This window comes from Agelaius tricolor, unplaced genomic scaffold (genome assembly GCF_023055355.1).
Source record: "Agelaius tricolor isolate 1412-34295 unplaced genomic scaffold, bAgeTri1.0.p SCAF_23, whole genome shotgun sequence".
Taxonomy (NCBI): Eukaryota; Metazoa; Chordata; class Aves; order Passeriformes; family Icteridae; genus Agelaius; species Agelaius tricolor.
Window position 1 is genome coordinate 1,844,022 of NW_027269283.1, and position 21,404 is coordinate 1,865,425.

Sequence of the window (21,404 nt, forward strand, 5' to 3'; positions counted from 1 at the left end):
TTTTTTTTCCTCATTCCAGGGTACCAGGGAAGCGAGTGTGCGAGGGATGAGCGGCTCCTTGGAGGCGTGGAGGGGCAGCCAGCACCCAGCTCTGCACCCACCGGCAGCTGCAGGGTATCAAATGCCCTCGGTGCAAAGCTGGGCACCGCCGTGGGCAAGCGAGCTGCTGCCTCCCTGCTGGCTCTGCTTCTGCTGGTGCCCTCGGGCACGGCCGGGGGAGCTGGGATGTGTAAGCGAGATGAGAACTGACTTCAAATTCTGACACCAGGATGTTGTCTGAGAATTCTGAGGAATCAAATTTGTCAAGTGAAGAGAGAGGCCTTTTTTTGTTGCAAGTTGTCACGTTATGTAGGCCTGCACCGAAAACAAATTGGCTGATGCAACATCTAAAAGCGTACTAGTGACTTCCAGCAATATGAGGTTAACAGAGTATTTGTTGATAGATTTTGCTTTTAAAATCTCAGTACTTATGTTGACACGAAGGTTATGGAGATTATGGACCATCCATCACTAAACATTTTTTTCTCTTATCTTGATTCCACCTAGAGAGAAGCACTACCTGACTTCTTCCAGTCCCTCAAAACATTAGAATTCCTTTAACTCTGTTTCAGTGTTTTAAAAATTATAAGTTTACTTGGTATTACCATGGGTTCGGTTTAGTTTGGTTGACTGTTCTAAAAGGTATCACATAAATGTGCATCTATATCTATAAACAAGCTAAAAGAAATCAGTGTTTTTGAAGGGTAGTAAAGGTCTTTACACTGATTGAACAATACAGAAACCAGGTTTGAAGGTGACTGTTTGCCCGGGGATGTACCTGCTGCCCGGGTCTGTACCTGCTGCAGAGCTGCCGTTCTCGTGTCAGCCTCGGCTCAGGGAGAAGAGCAGGGTCATGGCACAGCTATTCATCCCCCCACCCCGCTCTGGCTGAGGTTGTCTCGAATTTCAATTGTCTGAGCGCAGGGCAGCCTTTGAAAGGGGATGCGACAGCCCAAAGCCACAAAGCCCATCTTTGAAGGCTCTTTAACAGGGAGACGAGAGGTTTACAAATATAAAATGCTTTTCTTTAAACTTTGCGGGACTCTATTTTTAGCAAATAAAGATAATGGCCCAGTTGCTGTTGTTCGTCTTTTGTTGCATGGAACATGCCAAATACTTACCATGTCTGCCATATTTTTTTATGATTCAGCCTCCTCTGAGCTGCATTGCAGCTCTCTGAGCCTGGAGCAGAGATTATGAGCAATCTGCATGTACAAATCCTCCCCGGGCTACTGGATTACTCTGGAAAAAATCTCATTCTCCAGAGTCAATTGGGAAAACAAGACAGAAAAGGCAAGTCACAGCTCTCTATAAAATACTTCTCCTATTCTGAGCAGGGTACATTAATTCCAGGAACTTCCAAGGAAAGGGCAGAGCTTTTTTCCCCAGCTTTTTGCAATGAATTTGAGACTATTTTTGCAATGTTTTGCTTAGAAACTGAAGCTTTTTATGCCCTTTCTCAGAGCAAACATCAGGTAGGGGAGATGCACAACCCTGAACAGGACTGAGGATTGAGAAGGGCAATTCTTCTGTTTGAGAAAACTTTGTATTTCTGCACCCTTATTAAAATTTGTTCTTCACTTCTGGTAGGGTCTGAGCTGGATCCTGGCCCAGGGAAATTTTCCAGTCAGATAAAACTGGATTACCAGCTGCCAAATCCACAGCCTGGATCTGTATTAATTAAGGTGTGAATCCACAGTTACTGACGGATGGGGCAGCAGAGAGGAAAATGAAATAGTAGGATACTGTTCCAGTTCTTGTTCTAGGTATGCTCTCACTGGAGCAGGAGGCTGGGTTAGAGAGCAGACACCTCTCTGACAGCAGGAAATGTCTGAGCTAATCCGTGCTGGTAGAGCAGACAGAAAAAAATAAGTATCTAATGGCAGCACTCTAGAGTCAATTAAATAATCTAAAATCTCTCAGTTTAATGACTGTAGGATCTGAGCATCATACATGAATTTACTCATCCCACTCCCAAAACTGCACTGGTAAATACTGAAATCCAAAAATGCAGATGTCAGGCTGGTTCTGTTGGCTACTCAAGCATCTCACACTCATCTCCTCACCAGCCATCAATGGTTTCAAACTTTTGTAACACAATTCCAAAGGCTGTCAGGGGCTGAGCAGAGTCAATGAGGGTCCTGCTTACTCTCTCTCTCTCACGGTGGGGCACAGGGTATTTGTAAAGTCTGACTAACGAAACTGCAAACCCTGAGGAAGCTGCGGGCCGAGTGCGCGGCGGGGTGGGAGCGGAGCAGCGGGAGCAGCAGGGTTTGGTGCGGGACCGGCCCGGCTGTGGATCCGCAGGGCAGCGGGCAGGACGGGCCGGGCCAGGGGCCGGGCAGCGGAGCAGCCAAGGCAGGAGAGCGCCGGGTGCGGGGCCCGGGCTCTGCTCCCTGCAGCGAGGGCTGAGGGGGCTGCAGCGAGGGCAGCGGCAGCGGAGCGGGCGGGCAGGGCCGGCAGGGCTGCCCCGCTGCCCTGGAGCCTCCAGCGGGGCCGGCCGAGCCCCCGGGACTGCCCCAGAGCCTCCAGAGGGGCCGGCCGAGTCCCCGGGGATCCCTCGGAGCCTCCAGCGGGGCCGGCCGAGCCCCCGGGACTGCCCCGGGAGCCTCCAGCGGGGCTGGCCGAGCCCTCGGGGATCCCTCGGAGCCTCCAGCGGGGCCGGCCGAGCCCCCGGGACTGCCCCAGAGCCTCCAGAGGGGCCGGCCGAGCCCTCGAGGCTGCCTCCGGAGCCTCCAGCGGGGCCGGCCGAGCCCTCGGGGCTGTCCCCGGAGCCTCCAGCGGGGCTGGCCGAGCCCCCAGGGCTGCCCCGGAGCCTCCAGCGGGGTCGGGCCGAGCAGAGCCCCCGGGACTGCCCCGGAGCCTTCAGCGGGGCCGGCCGAACCCCCCGTGATGCCCCCGGTGCTTCCGGCCCCCTGCTCCGGGCAGGGGCTGCCGAGGAGCTCCTGCCTGCCCCGGGGTGCTCGGGGAGCGCCTGGGGGAAGCTGCCCGAGAAGGGGCCGAGTTCGGGCACTGCTGGGCCACGGGCACCGACACCGCGGGGCACGGAGCCCCCGGCCCTGCCCTGCACGGTCAGCGCTGGGCCCTCCAGGCCTCACCCGAGTGGGGCACAGGGTGAGCTGCGAGCAGGGCAAGGATCCCCTCGCTTGGCTTTTGTCTCTTGAACAATCCGCCACAAAGCTGGTGGGGAATGAAAGGCCAGAGCCTTTGGGGGCTCCAAGCTTTTAACATCGGCCCCTGCAGCTGCAAAAGCTTCTCCCCAGATCCTGGCTCCAGCAGCTCCCAAGGATGTCATGGCCTTCAGAGCGTGAACGTGGATTTTGTATCCCTGTGGCCTGATGCTGGCTTGGCCCAAAAGTCCCTGTGGCCAAATGTTTCCTGCCTTCTTTGGTGGCACTGCTGCAGGGGCCGCTGTGTCAGAGCCCCCTCTCTGCTGGTGACAGCTTTGCTCTTGGGGACACCAGTCTGCAGCAGCCCAGGAACATGAGCAGTGCCCAGTTGCAGGAGTGGCATCAGTGGGACCCCTTGTGGACAGGAACCCCCAGCCCCAGGTGTCCGTGGCAGCACCCCCAGGGACCTCCAGCTCCAGGAACCCAGAGAAAATGGAAACCACAACTCTGCAAATGCTGCTTGTGCCCAAAGAAAATGCAAAGAGAGCTGGGCTGTGACAAACAAGGACAATGTATTTACAGAAGAGCAGTAAAACCAATAAACTTATTTACATTATAAGAATCATTATAACAACAATCTATAGAACATATTTACAGAAGGGTCTAAGAAAAAACAACCTTCCAAATGTATTTACATAAGACCCAATGAAATAACAACCTTTGAAACATATTTACAGAAGGCTCTGTAACAATATTCATTACACATTCACAGGAAACTATCAAAGAACAGCCTATGAAACATATGTACAAAATGAAGATTTCCACAGCCAGCATCTCTGTCAGTTCTGGAAGAGAGGAAAGCAGCACGGGACCATTCCAGCCCGGCCCTGAGGGCTGTTCCCTGTGCCCCCAGGCTGGCACACGCTGGCACAGTGGGACTCTGCTGCCAGCACTGAGCCCAGCTGTGCTGGGACCGGGCCCCAGGCTCTGGGACGGGGCTGGTGTGGCCCAGAGCAAGCACAGGGCAGGCTGGAGTGGTGTTTGTGCCACCACAATCCAGAGCCCCCTGGGCACTGTGTCACTGTGCCACCCAGCCCAGCCCCAGCCTGGCAGCAGGGGACCCACCCTGCCTGTGGGCAGGGCATGGCCAGCACCTGCCTGTGCTGCTGTGGGGCTCCATCTTCATCCCAGCATCATGGGCCTCTCCTCATCTTCCTCATCAACCTCCATGTCCTCCATTTCTTCCTCCATGGGCTCCTCCTCATCTTCCTCATCAACCTCCATTTCTTCCTCCATATCAGGCTCCAGCTCCTCAACAAACTCTTCAACGTCCACCTCCATCAGGGGCAGGGCATGGCCAGCACCTGCCTGTGCTGCTGCTGGGGCTCCATCTTCATCCCAGCATCATGGGCTTCTCCTCATCTTCCTCATCAACCTCTATGTCTTCCATTTCTTCCTCCATATCAGGCTCCAGCTCCTCACCAAACTCTTCAACATCCACCTCCATCATTTCTTCATTATCTACCACCATATCTACTTCCATCTCCTCTTCTCCACCTGTCAGGCTGCAGCAGGAAGCCAAACCTCACAGTGGGGTCTCTGATCCACACCATCACCACTTTGCTCCAGCCTGCCCAGGCAGTCAGGGGTGCCCCCCTCCCTGGAATGGCACTGCACCTTCACTGGGACAGGAGTGCACATCCTGCAGGGAAAATCCAGACAGCAAGAACAGCTCAGAACTGATGGACATATCAGGGAGCAGGTGACAAGTGACCACTGGTAGCAGGTGAAGAGTGTGCTGTCCTCGTTTCCAGCTCCTGGCTGGCAGTGCCCTCTGGAACACTCTGGGAGCTGTGGTATCACCAGAATTCCAGGGCTGCTCCACACTGGTGGGTAGGGATTGTAAAATGATCAAATCCTTGAATGATTACACTTGGAAGGACCCTAAAGATCATCTCATTCCAACCTGAGCAACCTCCCAGGAGCCCAGGTTGCTCAGGGCCCATGGAATCTGGCCTTGGATGTTCCCAGGGATGGGGCATCCACAGCCTCTCTGCACAGCCTGTGCCAGGGTCCAACACCCTCACAGTAAACAATTTCCTCCCATCAAATCTAAACCTACTCTTTCAGTTTGACCCCATTCCCCTTATCCTGTCACCATAGTTCCTGACAAAGAATCCTCTCCTGCTTCCCTGTAGATCCTTCACACCCTGGGAAGGTGCTGGGAGGTCTCCACACAACCTTCTCTTCTCCAGCCTCAACAGCCCCAGCTCTCTCAGCCTTTCCCCATAAGGAAGTTCCCCTCAGGAACTTTGTGGCTTCCTCTGGAGCTCCAATAGTTCCATGTCCTTCCCCTGTGTGAGCCCCCAGAGCTGCAGGCAGCCCCACAGGGCAGAGAGGGGAGCAGAGAGGCAGGGTCCCCTCGCTGCCCACGTGTGGGGTGAGCCTGGCACACGGGGGGTTCTGTGCCAGGGCACAGGGCTGGCCCCTGTTGGGATGCAGGTGTGAGGCTGGTGTCCAGCTCTTGCTGCCTTGGCTGCACACGAGCATCACACCCCATCTCCTCACCATGGCTTCAAACTTTCCTAGCACAGGTCACAAACCAACTCCAGCCCTGCTGCTTTGGTTGGAGCCTCACAGTTCTGTCCTAAATGAGCTGTAAAATGCTCAAGTCATTCTGTTATTTCAGTGGATGCACAAATGTTTGCCTTGTGATGACAACAAATCTTGTTTCTTTTTGCACTGTTGTGTTGGAGGTACCAACACAAGGTTTTTCCATTTCATTACACTTATTCAGAGGGCAAAGTTAGGACTGACAGTTCCTTTGCATATTGAAATAAAAAAGTAGAAAGGACCTGCTCAGGTTTGATTTATTTACATCTAACTTTTGCTTGTTCCTAATAAAAAAAATTAACCCTCTCGATTTCCCACACTGTCATTTCAAGCCCTGCTGCTAGGAAATGAATGTCCTGTAAGTACATGAAAGGGTTCTGAGACCTGCTCTCTCCCAGGCATCCCCAGGTGAAGAGGCCCAAAGAGCCCCAGCCTTGGCTCTGTGTGACACGAGGGCAGAGAGCACAAACCCGCAGTCACAGGGCCAGGAAAACCTCAGCACTGTGCCCCGGGGCACCCAGAACACTGCTGAGAACCTGGGAGCATCTCCCTGCATGGCACATGGCCGGGACATCCCCTGGGGACACCGGGGAGCACGGCACAGCTCCATGGGCACTGCAGGGGCCGTCTGGGGCTGCACCGCGAACCCTCGGCCAGCCCTTCCCAGGGCAGTGCAGCAGAGGCACCTGCGTGAGGAACAGGGCAAGAAAAAGATAACGATATTCCAAATTCCTTTCCCTTCCTCAGGCAGGTCTGCAGTTCCTGCCCTCCCCAGGCTGCCATGGGTGAATTCAGCTCTCATGAGGGCAGCAATGGCGGTGAAGGTGAATTACGGGACCGCTGATGATGGAAGGGGCCTCTACGAACACAGGGCCAACCCCTTCCATGGCCCTGGGCTCCCAGCAGCTCTGGCCCCGAGCAGCCCCTGCACGCAGCGGTCGGATTTGACGAGCTGCAGCCTCAGCAGCTTCGTCGCCCTCATGATGTCGCGATATGACGTCACACCGCCGTGACACAGTCCGGCGCGTGCGCGCTGCGCGCTCTCGACGCATCTCCTCCTCCTCCCGCCCCCGCTGCGCGGCATCGCACACGAGGGGCGCTTTCACCATGCTGATTGGTTCATTGAGCTGCCAATCTGCGTGAGGGGCGGAGCGAGGGGCGCGGCCCGTCCAATCACGGGGCGGTCCGCAGCGCCCGCACCGAGCGGCCGGAGCGGGTCCGGGTCCGGGTCCGGGCGGCGGAACCAGGAGCGCCGGGAAGGACCGGGGGTCAGTGAGGGGCTGGGACGGACAGCGGGCTCAGGGGACAGCGATGTGCCGGAGGCTGGGGCTCAGGAAGCGGGGAGCGGGAGCCAGGAAGGGCCGGGGGTCGCGGACCAGGGTCGGGGGTCAGGGCGCACTGACGGTCTGGGGACAGGGAGCCGGCGAGGGACAGGGGCTGGGGCTCAGGGTACCGGGGCTGGGGACAGCCAGGGGCCGAGAGTCAGGGCACAGGGGCTGGGGACAGCCGGGGCTCAGGGCACAGGGGCCGGGGACAGGGAGTGGGGCTCAGGGGACAGCCGGGTCCGGCTCAGAGCACAGGGGCTGGGGACAGCCGGGGGCCGGGCTCAGGGCACAGGGATTGGGGGTCCGGGCACAGGGGCCGGGGACAGCCGGGTCCGGCTCAGGGCACAGGGGCCGGGGACAGCCGGGTCCGGCTCAGGGCACAGGGGCCGGGGACAGCCGGGTCCGGCTCAGGGCACAGGGGCCGGGGACAGCCGGGGGCCGGGCTCAGGGCACAGGGGCTGGGGACAGCCGGGGGTCCGGGCACAGGGGCCGGGGACAGCCGGGCCCGGCTCAGGCTGCAGGCCGGGAGGTGACGCTGTGCCGTGCCCGCAGCGCTGCCATGGCCGCGGCCTGGCAGGACGTGGTGCGGGACGCGGCGGCCGTGCGGGAGGCGGCGGCGGTGGCGGTGGACGCGGCGCTGCTGGCGGGGGTGCTGATGCGGACCGGGGAGCAGCCCAACGCCTCGGATGTGAGTGCACTGCGCAGGGAGGAGCCGCTCTGTGCCGGGGTTCCTGAGCCCTTGGCAAGGAGCGGCTCCCCAGGGGACAGCCTTCACTGGGGTGCAGCTCACAGCCCATCCCGGTGATGGCACAGCTCCCCAAGGGACAGCTCTGCCATACAGATTCCCTTTTCCAAGGAGAGGGATAGATCTGGGAAGGTTTAGGAAGTTGCCTCTTGTGGTGCTGGGAGTCGATCCTTTTCCCAGCCTCTCACCACCCATATGAACCTTTGAACCAGAGGAGAGTCTCACAGAGGGGCCTCTTTTGGCATGTTCCCAGCTACAGTCAGCCTTTGTCCCATAGCTGGGGTGAGGTGACAGGGGTGGAGGTGGCTGATGTGTGGGATTTACCTGGCTGATGGCTGGGAGGGCTCAGCCTGTTGGAGCAGAATGCCATGAGGGGTCTCTGAGGAAGAAGTGCCCCTGTGCAGGCAGGAGGAGTGGGGGCACCATTGGGGAAGGGTCCTTGAGGAGCCTGGGGGCAAGCAGGCAGCTGGCAGGGGTACAAGGAGGGAGGTGTTCACCACAGCACTGCTCCTTGGTGTCAGGTCAGGGCTCTGGGTGATCTCAAAGGGTGAGAGGAAGAGGGAGCCTGGGAGGAGAGGCCAAACACACTGCCAGTGTCCCTTGTTTCATGTGAAAATCCAGGTGAATTGGAAACTTCTCTGTGGTGTAATATATGGACTGTGAGTGTGACCCCATGCGTGAGATGTGGGATGAGCCAGGGCTCTGGAGCAGGAATCAAAGGAAGTAACTGACAGCCAGAACTCAGGACTGGCAAATTAGCTTTTTCTCTGCCCCTGAGAAGTTCTGGAGACAGTGCTGTCCACTGGAGCAGCAGTGCCCTGCTGGTGGTTCATAAAGCAGAACCCTCAGAAATGAGCAGTCAGCAGGGTTGAGGCCATCCATATGCCTGCCCTGCAGAGCTGGGGGTGCCTTCAGCCTTCAGACAAGCAGAGGAAGCACCTCCTTAGCCCCTCTTGAGCTGCCCAGACCTGATTGCTGTGCTGCATCCCTGCCTGCAGGTGGTGAATTATGCCCCCTTCACGCTGCTCCCATCTGCAGTGCCACGGGCCTTGTTTGAACAAGCCTATGCTGTCCAGCAGGATTTCAACCTGCTGGTGGATGCTGTCAGTCAAAACAGAGAATTCCTGGAGCAAACTCTGGCCAGGTAACGTTTTTGCATGTTGCATTTTAATGAAATACTTTAAATTTAAAGTTTTATCACCCTTGTGGCATCCCTGCCTTTCTGAGTCCCAGAAAATGGGACATCTGCCCAAGACCTGATTCCCTGCTATCATCTTCAACTTTTTCAGGCTTGTGAATTCATACTTGTGAGCTTTTTAGCCCCTGGGCCTTAAATGCAAATCACTGGAGTCTTTGAGTCCTGATTTTAGGAGTCTCTTTTAGTCTTATTCTGCATCTGCCTGTGTCTGTCCAGTAACCACGAGCTCTGCTGCAGCAGTGATGAAAAGGAGGTGTCTGTTCTGTTTCCACACCCTCCCTCAGTCACCCCCTGCCCTCTTTCCCAGCCACAAGCTCTGGCTGCAGGAGGACTGTCCAGCTCTGGCTCCTGGCTTCTGCTGAGTTGATCTGTGGCTGTTGCCCTGGGCTGGAGTGACCATCCCTGACTTTGTCACTCGTGACTGTGGGGCTGATGCTTCCACAAATCCCTCTTCCCTTCCCACTGCCTGTTCTGTGCTGCCTGTGCATGTTCTGCTGCCCCTGGCACTGGGACAGAGCAGAGGAGGCTGTTTTCCAGCATCCTTTTGTTCTGTTAAATCCTCACCCTTTGGAGCTGTTCCAGAGCTGCCTGCAGCCAGAGCTTGTGGGGACATGTTTGTAGCTGTGGTTAAAGAATGCAGCACCTGAGGCTTGTCTGTGCTAAGGTGCTTGCCCTGTGCCAGGGCAGCTCCCTGGAGGTGCTGTTCAGGATTTGGGGCCCTGAGGAAAAGCCAGATCTGCTCTAGCAGGGCCACAGTGTGTGGGATTTGGAGCCTGACAGGACAGGGGGATTGCATGAAGCTTCTCTGAGCTGTGTGTGCAGGCCTGGAGAGACCTGTGGTTTCTGCCTGAACCTACAGAACTCTGTCCCATCTCTGCCCTGCCAGTGAGTCACCTCTGCACAGGGGGGCCTTTTGTGGAGAAGCTGTGCTTGGCAAGCTGGATTTGTGTTGTGGTTTTGCACTGAGCATTCATGGGGAAGTGTTTCACAGTGCTACAGCACTTGGCTGAGCCCCAGTTCAAACCCTAGAGATCCCCAGAGGACATGGTACCGCCCTTTGTGCTGGAGAATGCCCCTGCTAAGGGCTTTTTCTGCAGAAGAATTAATTTTCTTGTCCCTCTGTGCCAGCAGCAGGAGGCTGACATGGTCTGTGTTTCTCTCTAGCACCATCAAGGTCGATGACTTCACAGCTCGACTCTTCAGAATCTACAAGCAGGTTTTGGAAGAGGGCTTGGCTCAGGTACATGGGCAGGGGATCCCAGTGGTCTGTGCCCCTTGGCATTGTGGTGGGGATGCCTGGGCTCTGGCTGCAAGCTTTGGCACTGTGGACTCTGAGCTGTGCCAGCCTGGTCACTCCCTGCCCTGCAATGTCTTGTCACAGCTGCTGAGCTCAGGACCTTGCCCTGTTGAACAGCTGAGCTCTTTGGTTGGTGCTGCTGGAAACAGCCTGGCCTGGAGAGGGAGGAGTTCATGGGGTTTGTCTGTCCTCTGGGGTTTGTCTGTCCTCTGGGAGCCTCAGGGTGTGCAGGGATGTGTGTCCTCTTGGGACCTGCACTGGCCAGGCCACCCTGCAGATGCTCCTTTACTTTCAGGAGTGTTGGGAGCTACTCTGGAGCTCTGAGAGGGCTGTGGGCAGGGAGCAGAGCACCCAGGTGTGTGACCTGCATGGTGTGTATCAAACTGAGGGTAACAGGACAAGAGGGAATGGATTCAAACTGACACTGAATGGGTTTAAATGAGATATTAGGAGGTTTACTGTGCAGGTGGTGAGGTGCTGGCACACATTGGCCAGAGAAGCTGTGGCTGTCCCATCCCTGAAAATATTCAAGTCCAGGTTGGACAGGGCTTGGAGCAACTTGCTCTAGTGGAAGGTGTCCCTGCCAGCTGCAGGGGCTGGGGTGAGGTGGTCTTTAAAATCCCTTCCAACCCAACCCATTCTGGGATTCTCTGACCAGATCTGCCCTGGGAGGGTTCTGAAGCAAGGCCATCAAGGGATTTGCAGCTAAAGGCAACAGGAGACCCCAGCTCCCCTCCCTGTGTTGCAGACTGTGGTTTTGGGCATCAACCGCTCGGATTACATGTTTGACTGTGGGCTGGAAGGCACAGCAGCTCTGAGGCAGATAGAAATAAACACCATTGCTGCCAGCTTTGGGGGCCTCACCTCCCGCACTGCTGATGTCCACAGGTAAGGAGCACCTCCCACTGCAGCACTGCATGGCCCCTGTGCTCTCCAGGCTGCTCCCTTGCTCCTGCTGGGCATGGACATAGCATTTACAGCTTTGTGTTCCACAGGTTGGTGTTGAAAGTGCTGGGAAAGAGTGAGGAGGCATCACAGCTGCTGCCCAACAACCCAGCAAAGGGGCTGGCCTTGGGAATTGCCAAAGCCTGGGAGCTCTACGGGTCCCAAAGGTAAGGAGCAGTGCAGGGAGCCTGAATCACAGAGAAGGAAAGCTGTCCAGTTCAGGTGGAGTGATCTCAAAGGGTGAGAGGAAGAGGGAGCCTGGGAGGAGATAGCAAACACACTGCCAGTGTCCCTTGTTTCATGTAAAAATCCAGGAAAGCTAGTGATGCAGCTAGGAGCATGTGGAGTGTTTGTGGGTTTAATGATGTCCTTGGTATCTCTTCCAGGGCTGTGGTGATGTTTCTGGTGGAGGAAGTCCAGAGGAATATTTTTGATCAGCGTTGTGTAGAAAATGAACTTTGGAACAGGTAAAGTTTGAATTTTCCTGGGATGGGAAAGGAAGGAGGAGATGGTTCAGTTTCTGGTATGGAAAGTTGAACAAACAGCTGGCAGATCATAGGAAACATAGGATGGCTTCCTAAAGAGGGAGTTTTTTGGAACAGGTAAAGTTTGAATTTTCCTGGGATGGGAAAGGAAGGAGGAGATGGTTCAGTTTCTGGTATGGAAAGCTGAGCAAACAGCTGGCAGATCATGGGAAACATAGGATGGGCTCCTAAACAGGGAGTTTTTTGGGATTTGTAGGATTTCTATGTTTTCTCTGGCTCCATAGCACAAAACCTGAGACCATTTGTGAAGGAACCTATAGATCCATGAACTCCAGCCCTGATCTGCAGCTCAGGTGCCTGTGGCCAGCCTGGTGACTCTGGCACTGCTCTTGCAGGAATATCCGTGTGGTGCGGAAGCGGTTCCGGGACGTGTTTGAGCAGGGCTCCCTGGATGCCAGCAGGAGGCTGTATATGTGAGTATGAGCCAAGGTGCGCACTCCTGCCGGCTCCTGGGCTCATGGGAGCCTGCAGCCAAGGCTGCCTGGAAGAAATGACTGAGCAAGCAGTTCTCTTCCATGCTCCAGGCTTCCTCTTGGAGCTGAGATAGCTTTGTGTTCACAGTGGTGAGATTTTGCAGGCACATATCCATGCCTTAGAGCTGCAGTCATAATCTCCCTCCTTCAGGCTTCATCTTTCATTGCCCTGGGGCATCTCTACCTCCTCCACAAAGGTCTGCTTTGAGCAGCCCTGGCTGTTTGAGAGGCTCCCACAGAGCCATGTCCTGTTTGCTGTTCACATGCTGCTCTGCCAGGGGGAGCTGGGCTGGGTTGTTAGTGCAGGAGGAGGAAGCATTCCATGTCCTTTGGGGATCTCTTGGGTTTGAACTCTCTGTGTCTTGCCTGCTCCCTGTGGAGACCAGGATGGGAGGATCACAGACTCCCAGCTGGTCCCAAGTGTGACGTTTGTCCTGTTTCCAGGTAATGTGATGGGAGCTGTATGAACCTAACACGTGGTTTCATGACAATGATTTTTCTGTAGTGAGGCTGATTTTTCAACCTTTGAGGTCTGTGCTGTGTTTAATTAATGAATGTATTGTCATGGCTGGATAGTTGAGGGGAAAGTGTGTCCCTTGTTCTTCCTCCTGAGCATCCTCCCCTGTCACTGCTAGATGCCTCCTGTTTGCCTGCCAGCAGCTCCCAGACCAAGTGCACAGTTTTGAGGCCAAAGCTTGGGCATGTGGTGCTACAGCTGTGCTGCCAGCCCAGCCCTGACAGGCTGGTTTGGTGCCTCTCAGGTTGTTGAGTTGATGTCCTACCTTGAATTGCCAGAGAAGAAGAACTTTATTCCTTCCAGCTTCAAGAATCAAGAGCTGTTAAGGCTCTGAGATCAAGTCCAGCCTGCAACCCAGCACCACTGAACACATCCCCAAGTGCCACAACCTCAGATCTTCAGGTCCCTCCACTGCCCTGAGCCACCTGTCCTAGTGCTTGACCACCTTTTCAGTGAAGAGATTTTCCCTCATCTCCAGTCTAAACCTCCCATGGTGCAACTTGAGGACATTTCCTCTTGTCCTGTCCCTGTTCCCTGGGAGCAGAGCCTGACCCCCCCTGGCTGTCCCCTCCTGTCAGGAGTTGTGCAGAGCCACAAGGTCTCCCCTGAGCCTCCTTTGCTCCAGGCTGTCTCCCAGGCCAGCATGGGGTTAAAAGCTGTTAAAAATGAGGTGCTTACCTCTCTGCAGAGCTGGGTGTCAAAATGATTGAGCCTTTGGTTAGAGCAGAAGCTGGGTGTCAGCTCCCTGTGCCTTGGGACAGGCTGAGCTGTGGTTCAGTGGAGAGGAGCTTGCAGTGTTCAGCTTGCTGTGGCAGAGCCAGGCAGGAGCAGGAAGGTCAGAGGCCAAGGAGAAGGGGCAGGGGGCTGTGATCCCCCCCTTGGTGCTGGGACCTGGCTCTGTCTGTGAGTACTTGTGGTTTCCATTGCAGGGACGGCCAGGAGGTTGCAGTGGTGTATTACAGAGAGGGCTACGTGCCCCAGGTCTACGATGAGCAGGTCAGTACCCACCCCCCTGCCCCAGCAGCCACCAGCTGGGCACTGCCCAGGGAGCTCCAAATAACCCCAGGGGCAGCTACCCTGGCTGGAGTGGGGTCAGTCCTGCCTGCTGTGGCTGAGAGCATTGGGAGGCTGTGACTCCAAAGAGCAGGTGGGTGACCCTGCAGAAAAATGGGTGGCTTTCTTCTCCAGGGGGTCATCCCTTAGTGCAGCACTGAATTGTTTCTGTACAATAGGGGTTAACAGGGATGAGCACTTGCTTAAAGTTTTCAGACTTGGTCTACAGATCACTCAGTGCTCTCCTAGCATGATCAGGCTGCAGGTAATAATAGCATAGAGCAGATCTTGCTGGTGTCTCGAGGTGGCAGCACTGGACAAGCTGGGGAAGGTGCTCACAGTGAATTAATTTAACTGTGCCACCCAGAGGTGGCGGGAAATTCATGCCTGCTTTTCTCTGGAGTGCTACTCCCACCCCCTATCCCTGCCAGCAGGCAGGGAGGAGACAAACCATATGTTGAGAGCTGCACAGAAAAGAGCAGAGCAAACCTTTTGTGTGTTGTTTCCCCTCCCGGCGTGGCTGCTCCTGCTCTGCCTCAGAACTGGGAGGCGCGGCTGCTGCTGGAGCGCTCCCGGGCAGTGAAGTGCCCCGACATTGCCACGCAGCTGGCAGGCACCAAGAAGGTGCAGCAGGAGCTCAGCAGGCAGGGGACGCTGGAGAAGCTGCTGCCAGGCCACCCCGAGGCCATTGCTCGGATTAGAGCCACCTTTGCAGGACTCTACTCCCTGGATGAGGTGAGTGGAAGAGGGCTGGGGCAGGGAGGGACACGCACTCCTGTGCTCTTAGCAAAGCCCTCTCTTCTTCTCAAGCAGGGGAAATTGGGGAATTTGTTGGTGCTTCTGCTCTGAGGGATCTGCTGAGGAGCCCCTGCTGCTCCCTGATGTTTTGTTGTTCACAGAATCATTTAGGTTGGAAGAGCCCTCCAAGATCAGAGTCCAACCTTTGACCAAACACCACATTATCAACTAGACCATGGCACTGAGTGCCACATCCCATCATTCCTTAAACACCTCTGTCACGGACATATTTTATGAAAAATCCTTTTGCTAGGATTTTTTCTGCTGAGAGGCTGAAAGGCCTCAGAAATGAAATGTAAACAATGGTTATCTGCTGCTGTGGAATGCAACAGGTGCATCTTTGATTGGTCTCATGTGGTTGTTTTTTAATTAATGGCCAATCACAGTCCAGCTGTCTCAGACTCTCTGGTCAGTCACAAGATTTTATTATTATTCTATTCCTTTCTATTCCCTTCAAGCCTTCTGATGAAATCCTTTCTTCTATTCTTTTAGTATAGTTTTAATATATCATTTTCTTTTAATATATATCATAAAATAATATATCAGCCTTCTGAAACATGGAGTCAAGATTCTCATCTCTTCCCTTGTCCTGGGACCCCTGTGAGCACCACCACACCCCTCCAGGGGTGGTGACTCCATCCAGCTCATTCCCATGTGAAACCACCCTGTCCATGAAGAAATGATTCCTGGTGTCCACCTGTTTCCATCCTTTCCTGCCAGGGTGAAGAAGGTGACAGAATGGCTGCCACAGCCATCGCTGACCCCGACCGCTTCGTGCTGAAGCCTCAGCGTGAAGGTGGAGGTATGAGCTGGGCTCTGGAGGTGTGAGCTGGGCCCCTGGGGGTTTCCACTGTGGTTTGTGCTGTATTTGGGACAAGCAGGAGCTCTGTGCCAGCTCCTGGTCTTGTGCTGAGGGATAAAGGGTGGCTTGTGGCTACTCATAGCCATGGGGACTAGGCCTGCCACTAAGGCAGTTCTGCTCCTGGAGGAGCTCCCAAGGCCCTGGTGCTGGGTGTAGAGAGCCCAGGCAGCACCTGGGGAGACAAAGGCTGGGTTATTTGGGCTGCCAGGGCCACAGAGCTGGGGCCAGGGGCTTCTGCTGTCCTGGAAGGCCTTGATGTGCTGGTTTTGTTTGCCAGGTAACAACCTCTATGGTGAAGAGCTCAGGGAGGTTCTGGAGAAGATCAAAGACAGCCCTGAGAGAACCTCCTACATCTTGATGGATAAGATCAAACCCCAGCCAGCACTGAACTACCTGCTGAGGGCTCACAGTCCCCTCCAAGTGTCTGAGTGCATCTCTGAGCTTGGGATCTTTGGTGTCTATGTCAGGTGAGCAGTGTGCTTGTGTTCCAGGGCAGTTCCCTACTCCTGATGTGGAGCAGGAGCATTTTGCCCTCTGTGCAGCCCAAGCACAGTCACAGCACAGATGTCTGAGGACATGCAGGTGCAGGGGACAGATGTGACCATTCAGTCTGTGTCCCTGGGAGCAGCTCTGAGCATGTGAGCTGCTGCTCTGAACCTGCTGCCAGATGAGCTGTTGGAAAACCACAGGGCTGGTGCTGGCAGTCACTGGTGCAATGGGATCATGGGCTCCATGTGTTTCATTCCTGATTTCTGGGGGCACTTCTTGGGTTCTGGATGCAGCCCCATGTGTGGCTTTTCAGAAGCCCTGGTGACCTCTGAATACCTGAAGGCCTAATGCCTGTTCAACTCTAATAAGAGCTGGTTTTGTTTAAAACCCTCTTAGGCCACGTTTCCATAGGGTACAAATGAAAGTCCTTTTCACACAGTTTTGGGAACAAAGGTGCTCTGGCAGCATTCAGCCCTTGGCAGTGCCCATTTGCAGAGTGGCCAGTGCAGCCACCACTGCAGGGCTCCCATGTTAGCCCTGGGCCTCTGCCCTGCCCTGTGTGCTGACAGGGAACAGCCAGAGAACAGCCAGGAGCTCTGTGCTGTGCAGGGGCTCTGTGCTGTGCAGGGGCTCTGTGCTGGGCAGGGGCTCAGTGCTCAGTGCTGGGCAGGGGCTCTGTGCTGGGCAGGGGCTCAGTGCTCTGCAGGGGCTCTGTGTTCTGCAGGGCTCAGCGCTCTGCAGTGTCAGTGTCCCTCTCTCTGTGCTCACTGTCCCTCTCTCTGTGCTCAGTGTCCCTCTCTGTGCTGTGTCCCTCTCTCTGCAGGGCTCAGTGCTCTGCAGTGTCAGTGTCCCTCTCTCTTGTGCTCAGTGTCCCTTTCTCTGTGCTCAGTGCTCTGCAGTGTCAGTGTCCCCCTCTCTGTGCTCAGTGTCCCCCTCTCTGTGCTCAGTGTCCCCCTCTCTGTGCTCAGTGTCCCTCTCTGTGTGCTCAGTGTCCCTCTCTGTGTGCTCAGTGTCCCTCTCTCAGTGCTCAGTGTCCCTCTCTGTGCTCAGTGTCCCTCTCTCTGTGCTCAGTGTCCCTCTCTCTGTGCTCAGTGTCCCTCTCTGTGCTCAGTGTCCCTCTCTCTGCAGGGCTCAGTGCTCTGCAGTGTCAGTGTCCCTCTCTCTGTGCTCAGTGTCCCTCTCTCTGTGCTCAGTGTCTCTCTGTGTGCTCAGTGTCCCTCTCTCAGTGCTCAGTGTCCCTCTCTCAGTGCTCAGTGTCCCTCTCTGTGCTCAGTGTCCCTCTCTCTGCAGGCAGGGCAGGGAGCTGGTGCTGAACCAGGCCGCGGGGCACCTGCTGCGCACCAAGGCCATCGAGCACGCGGACGGCGGCGTGGCAGCCGGGGTGGCCGTGCTGGACACGCCGTACCTGGTGTGAGGAGCCACAGCCCAGCCTCCTCTCTCTGCTGCCTCAAGAGCTGATCTGCCCCAGGGATTCCTCCCCAGGGTGCTTGCCAAGGTGTGGCTGCTGGAGGCTGTGAGGAGGGACTGTGTGGTGCAGCTGCTCAGAGGTCCTGGGTGCCAGCCCCAGCTGCTGCTGGTGGTTCCCCCTGCAGGAAGGATTCCCTTGCTCTGCCTGCTCAGGGACCCTGCCCTGGGCACAGCCCGGCTGTGACTCCCAGGACTGCAGGGTTCTGGGGGCAGGGGGATGCAGAGCAAAGGGTCAAGGTGCCACTACAGGCCTTGGTGCTGCTCCCTCTCTGAGCTCCTTACGCTGCATGGTTTCTGGAGACATACACAGCCTAAGGAATGAGAGGAGAAAGGTGGATGGGCAAGTATCAGCCTTTATCTTTATGTGCCTCAGTGCTCTCCAGCTTAAAGAGGAGAGCCCAGCTCCACTCCCCATGGCCCCTCCAGCCCTCCTTCCCATGCTGTCCTGATTTCTGTTTTCCTCTGTGTCTGAGGATCCTCTGGGTTCCTGCACCAGGCACAGCTGCTCTGGGTAATTTACCCAAGGGCCTCTTATTTTTGCTTTGCCCAACTCCTGTTTTATTGGACTGGGCTCCTCTGTGCCACACAGGGCAGGCAGCAGTGCAAGGTCCAGGGCAGACTCCCACTGCCTCCTGCAGCCCTTTCCAACAGATCTCCACAGGCTGGTGTAAGATTCCCTCAGAGATGGAGACAGCTCCCAAGGCAGCAGAGAATTGGAGCCTTGTGTGTGTTGATAAATCCCAAAGCAGCCTGGGTTTGGGCCAGTGCATCCCACTGCAAATCAAACCCTGAGCATCTTCCTGCCAGGGAGCCCCAGCCTTGGGAATGCCCCTGCTGAGACTGGGAGCTCTGTGGTGAGGAAGCAAAGGAATTGCAGGGGAGGCTGGGGAGCACAGCCCCAGCTCCCAGCACCTTACTCTGGGACCAGCACCAGCAAAGGGGGAGACATGGCTCCCTCCAGGTTTTATGGATCAGTGGGAACAGCACAGCAGTGGAGGAGTGTGGGCTCTCCTGCTCAAGGTCTTCTGCCTCTTTCTCCAGCCCCTTCTCCTCCTCAGCCCTAAAAGCTGCACCTTTCTGGCAGCAAAGAGCTCAGGCAGCCTCAGCCCAGCCCTGTCAGTTACACAGAACCAGCACAGAGGCAGAATTCCTGCAGAATGGGATGTGCTGAGTGGCAGAACCAGCACAAAAGCAGAATTCCTGCAGAGTGGATGTGCTGAGTGACAGAAGCAGCACAAAAGCAGAATTCCTGCAGACTGGGTGTGCTGAGTGCCAGCCCTGCTGGCTCTTTGCTGCTGCAGCATCAATCACCAATCGGTCACCTGGGAAACTGCTCCATTCTCCAAGTGTGACTGAAACTGGGCTTCCTGGGTGTTTTGTTGGGGGATTGATTACCCCAAGCCAGAGATTAAAAGGAATGTGCAATCTGACTGCTGTTTGTGCCACGTTTGTCCGAGCCCAGGGGCACACCTGGCCAGGTGTGCAGAGATCCATGGCTGTGCCTTGAAGGGGAGCAGGCCTGGGGTGGAGGTGAGGCAGCCCTGAGCTGTGCTGACAGCCCTGAACCTCCTCACCCAGCTCTCTGCTGCATGAGGGGGTGGGTCCCATGTGGGTGTCACACTGACCTGTGCTTTCCATAAGCAGCACTGGCTGGAGAGCAGGGAGAAACTGAGGTACGGGCTGCAGGCCTGGAGGCAGCACAGCCAGCCACAGTGAATCCCAGTCCATGGAAAAACACCATGCTGGCAGGAACCTGCCCCTGCCCATCCCAAAATGCAGTCCTGGTTTCTGGCAAGGCCACTCCAACTGCACTGAGCACCCTGGACTCAGCACACAAGCACCACCCACACACACTCCAAGCCTGTTTCCATTTTGTTTTCTTGAATTTTATTCCATTCTGCATTAAATTCTTGCTGTTTTCCAGCCAAAATGACATAGCTGACAAAGAGTAGTAACAGGAGGAACGATGATGTAGGAATCCTTGTCACCAAGGTGGCACAATCCAGTGGTACAGAGCTGTGGGGGCACATGGGACACAGGCAGGCACCGAGGTTACAGGTGACACAGGTGCTGTGCCAGTGAGAGCAGCAGGTAACAAGTGAGATTTGGGACTTGGCCAACAGTGCAGCAGAGCACCCCAACACCTGCCCTGAGCAGCCTGACCCAGAGGCAGCTGCTCCTCCTTTCCAGCCCCAGGTCAGCTCAGGTTGCAGGTAATCCCTGGTCACTGGCACTCCCCAAAACAGCTGTTGCAGCAAGTTTTAAAGCCCAGCTCTCCTTTGGTTTAAGTGCAAAATCAAAGAGTTCACATGCAGGTTTCATAGACATTGCAAAGGAGGTATGAGCCCCAGCTCAGCCCTGGCTGGAGTTAAAGGACCTTCACTGGAGGAAGGATGGCTTTGGCAGGACCCTGGTGGTGGTCAAGGCTCTTGGGGAAAAGGGTTGTGGGCCTTTAGGTCTCATCATCCTTAGGTCAGATTTAAGCAAACACTGACTTTAAACATCTCCCACCATTTTCTCCTGATGAGGAAATGAGTAGGACTCCCACAGCCCTGCCTGCCTTGGTTTCTCTGCTGTAGCCAGTGCTCATGGTGCCATGAGAAAGGTGCCTCTGCCAGGCTCCATTTCCTCTCCATCTTCCCCCAGGACACAAAAGGAGCATCCAGCTGCTCCAGCTCTGCTTCAGCTGTGAGCTGGTCCAGCAGGGCTGGAGAAACTGGGGCTCCATGGAAATGTCACACCAAGGCTTTTCCCTTGCTGGCTCCCTGTGGTGTCATGGCCAGTGAAGGACCCTGGACTGGGGACAATGCACCAGCTGGCACCACACAGTGAGGAGCAGCAGATCTTGGTATCAGATTGCCCCAAAAAACCTGTTTAAAGCCCAGAGCTCCCTGGAGCCTTGCCCCACTGCCCTGCAGGCTGCAGGAAGCTGTGCTAGCAGCAGGCCAGTGGATGCAGGGTGAGCACAGCCGTGCAGTGATGGTGTGGCTGCTGCAGTGCTCCTGCAGCACTCCAAGCACAAAAGGAAGCTCAGCTGCTCTGTGGGCAGTGGTGGATGCCCCTCCCAGGCCTGCCTGCATTGAGTAACTCCAGCATCACTTCCCCTGCAACCCCCAAAGCTCCTTCCCACTGTGCACAAGGTGCCAGGGCCCCTCCAGACATAAGTAAATTAACACCCTCTCCCCGACCCCCCCAAATTAAATTAAAATCAAGAACGAGGTGCTGAAAAAGGAGGAGGATGAGTCCCTCTGTGCACCAGGCTGACCCTCAGATGTGTGACATCCATCTGGAACATGACAGACACCTCATCCAGGGCATGGACACGGCCTCTCCAGAGCCAGACTCTCCTCGTTCCTACCATTGGTACATTCAATTCAACAGGTGAAGGTTTCCTTCCCGGGCAGGCAGTGGCTGTTGGAGGGACCTGCTCATCAGATGCCACTGCCACTGTTCTGCTCAGCAGGAACAGGTCCTGCTGCTACTGCTTAGTGTCACATCTGCTGTTGAAAAGCTGTGTGATGATGCCCGGGTCTGCCAAGGTGGAGATGTCCCCCAGATCTTGGTCATTTTTGGCAATCTTCCTCAATATCCGTCTGGTGATCTTTCCTGTAATGATAGCCAAGAAAGGGAAGCAGTCAGAATCCCTGGATGGTCTGGTTGGAAAAGACCTTAAAGATCATCTCTTTCCAAGCCCCTGCCATGGGCAGGAACAGCTTCCACTGTCCCAGGCTGCTCCAAGCCCCATCCAACCTGGCCTTGGGCATTTCCAGGGATCCAGGAGCAGCCACAGCTGCTCTGGGCACCCTGTGCCAGGGCCTGCCCACCCTCACAGGGTACAATCCCTTCCTCATGTCTCTTTAATGTACACCTGCCTTCCACCAGTTGAAAACCATCACCCCTTGTCCTTCATTATCTGTCCATATAAGAA

General features: G+C 55.7%; 2 protein-coding genes across 2 annotated transcripts in view; one reads left to right on the forward strand and one right to left on the reverse strand.

Annotated features, from left to right (window-relative positions):
* Positions 1-6,901: 6,901 nt before the first annotated feature.
* On the forward strand, positions 6,902-18,906 carry GSS (glutathione synthetase). The gene is made up of 13 exons (XM_071447044.1): positions 6,902-7,030; positions 7,640-7,775; positions 8,831-8,976; positions 10,195-10,270; positions 11,076-11,215; positions 11,323-11,439; positions 11,659-11,739; positions 12,153-12,230; positions 13,737-13,803; positions 14,401-14,595; positions 15,379-15,460; positions 15,798-15,987; positions 17,300-18,906. Exons 2-13 carry the CDS (start codon positions 7,647-7,649, stop codon positions 17,421-17,423), a joined length of 1,425 nt encoding a protein of 474 aa, XP_071303145.1. The 5' UTR covers positions 6,902-7,030; positions 7,640-7,646; the 3' UTR covers positions 17,424-18,906.
* A 434-nt stretch (positions 18,907-19,340) lies between these two features.
* Positions 19,341-21,404, reverse strand: part of ACSS2 (acyl-CoA synthetase short chain family member 2) — a 31,856-nt gene continuing 29,792 nt past the window's right edge. The window contains exon 18 of the mRNA XM_071447043.1: positions 19,341-21,082. Coding sequence (XP_071303144.1) covers positions 20,955-21,082 — 128 coding nt within the window. The 3' untranslated portion in view covers positions 19,341-20,954. The remainder of the gene's footprint in view (positions 21,083-21,404) is intronic.

Bases quoted from the DNA above. Each gene is read 5' to 3' on its own strand.
- GSS (XM_071447044.1), top strand. From the start codon at position 7,647: ATGGCCGCGGCCTGGCAGGACGTGGTGCGGGACGCGGCGGCCGTGCGG. The intron at 7,776-8,830 runs GTGAGTGCACTG...CCCTGCCTGCAG, and splicing joins AGCAGCCCAACGCCTCGGAT to GTGGTGAATTATGCCCCCTT. The intron at 10,271-11,075 runs GTACATGGGCAG...CCTGTGTTGCAG, and splicing joins TGGAAGAGGGCTTGGCTCAG to ACTGTGGTTTTGGGCATCAA.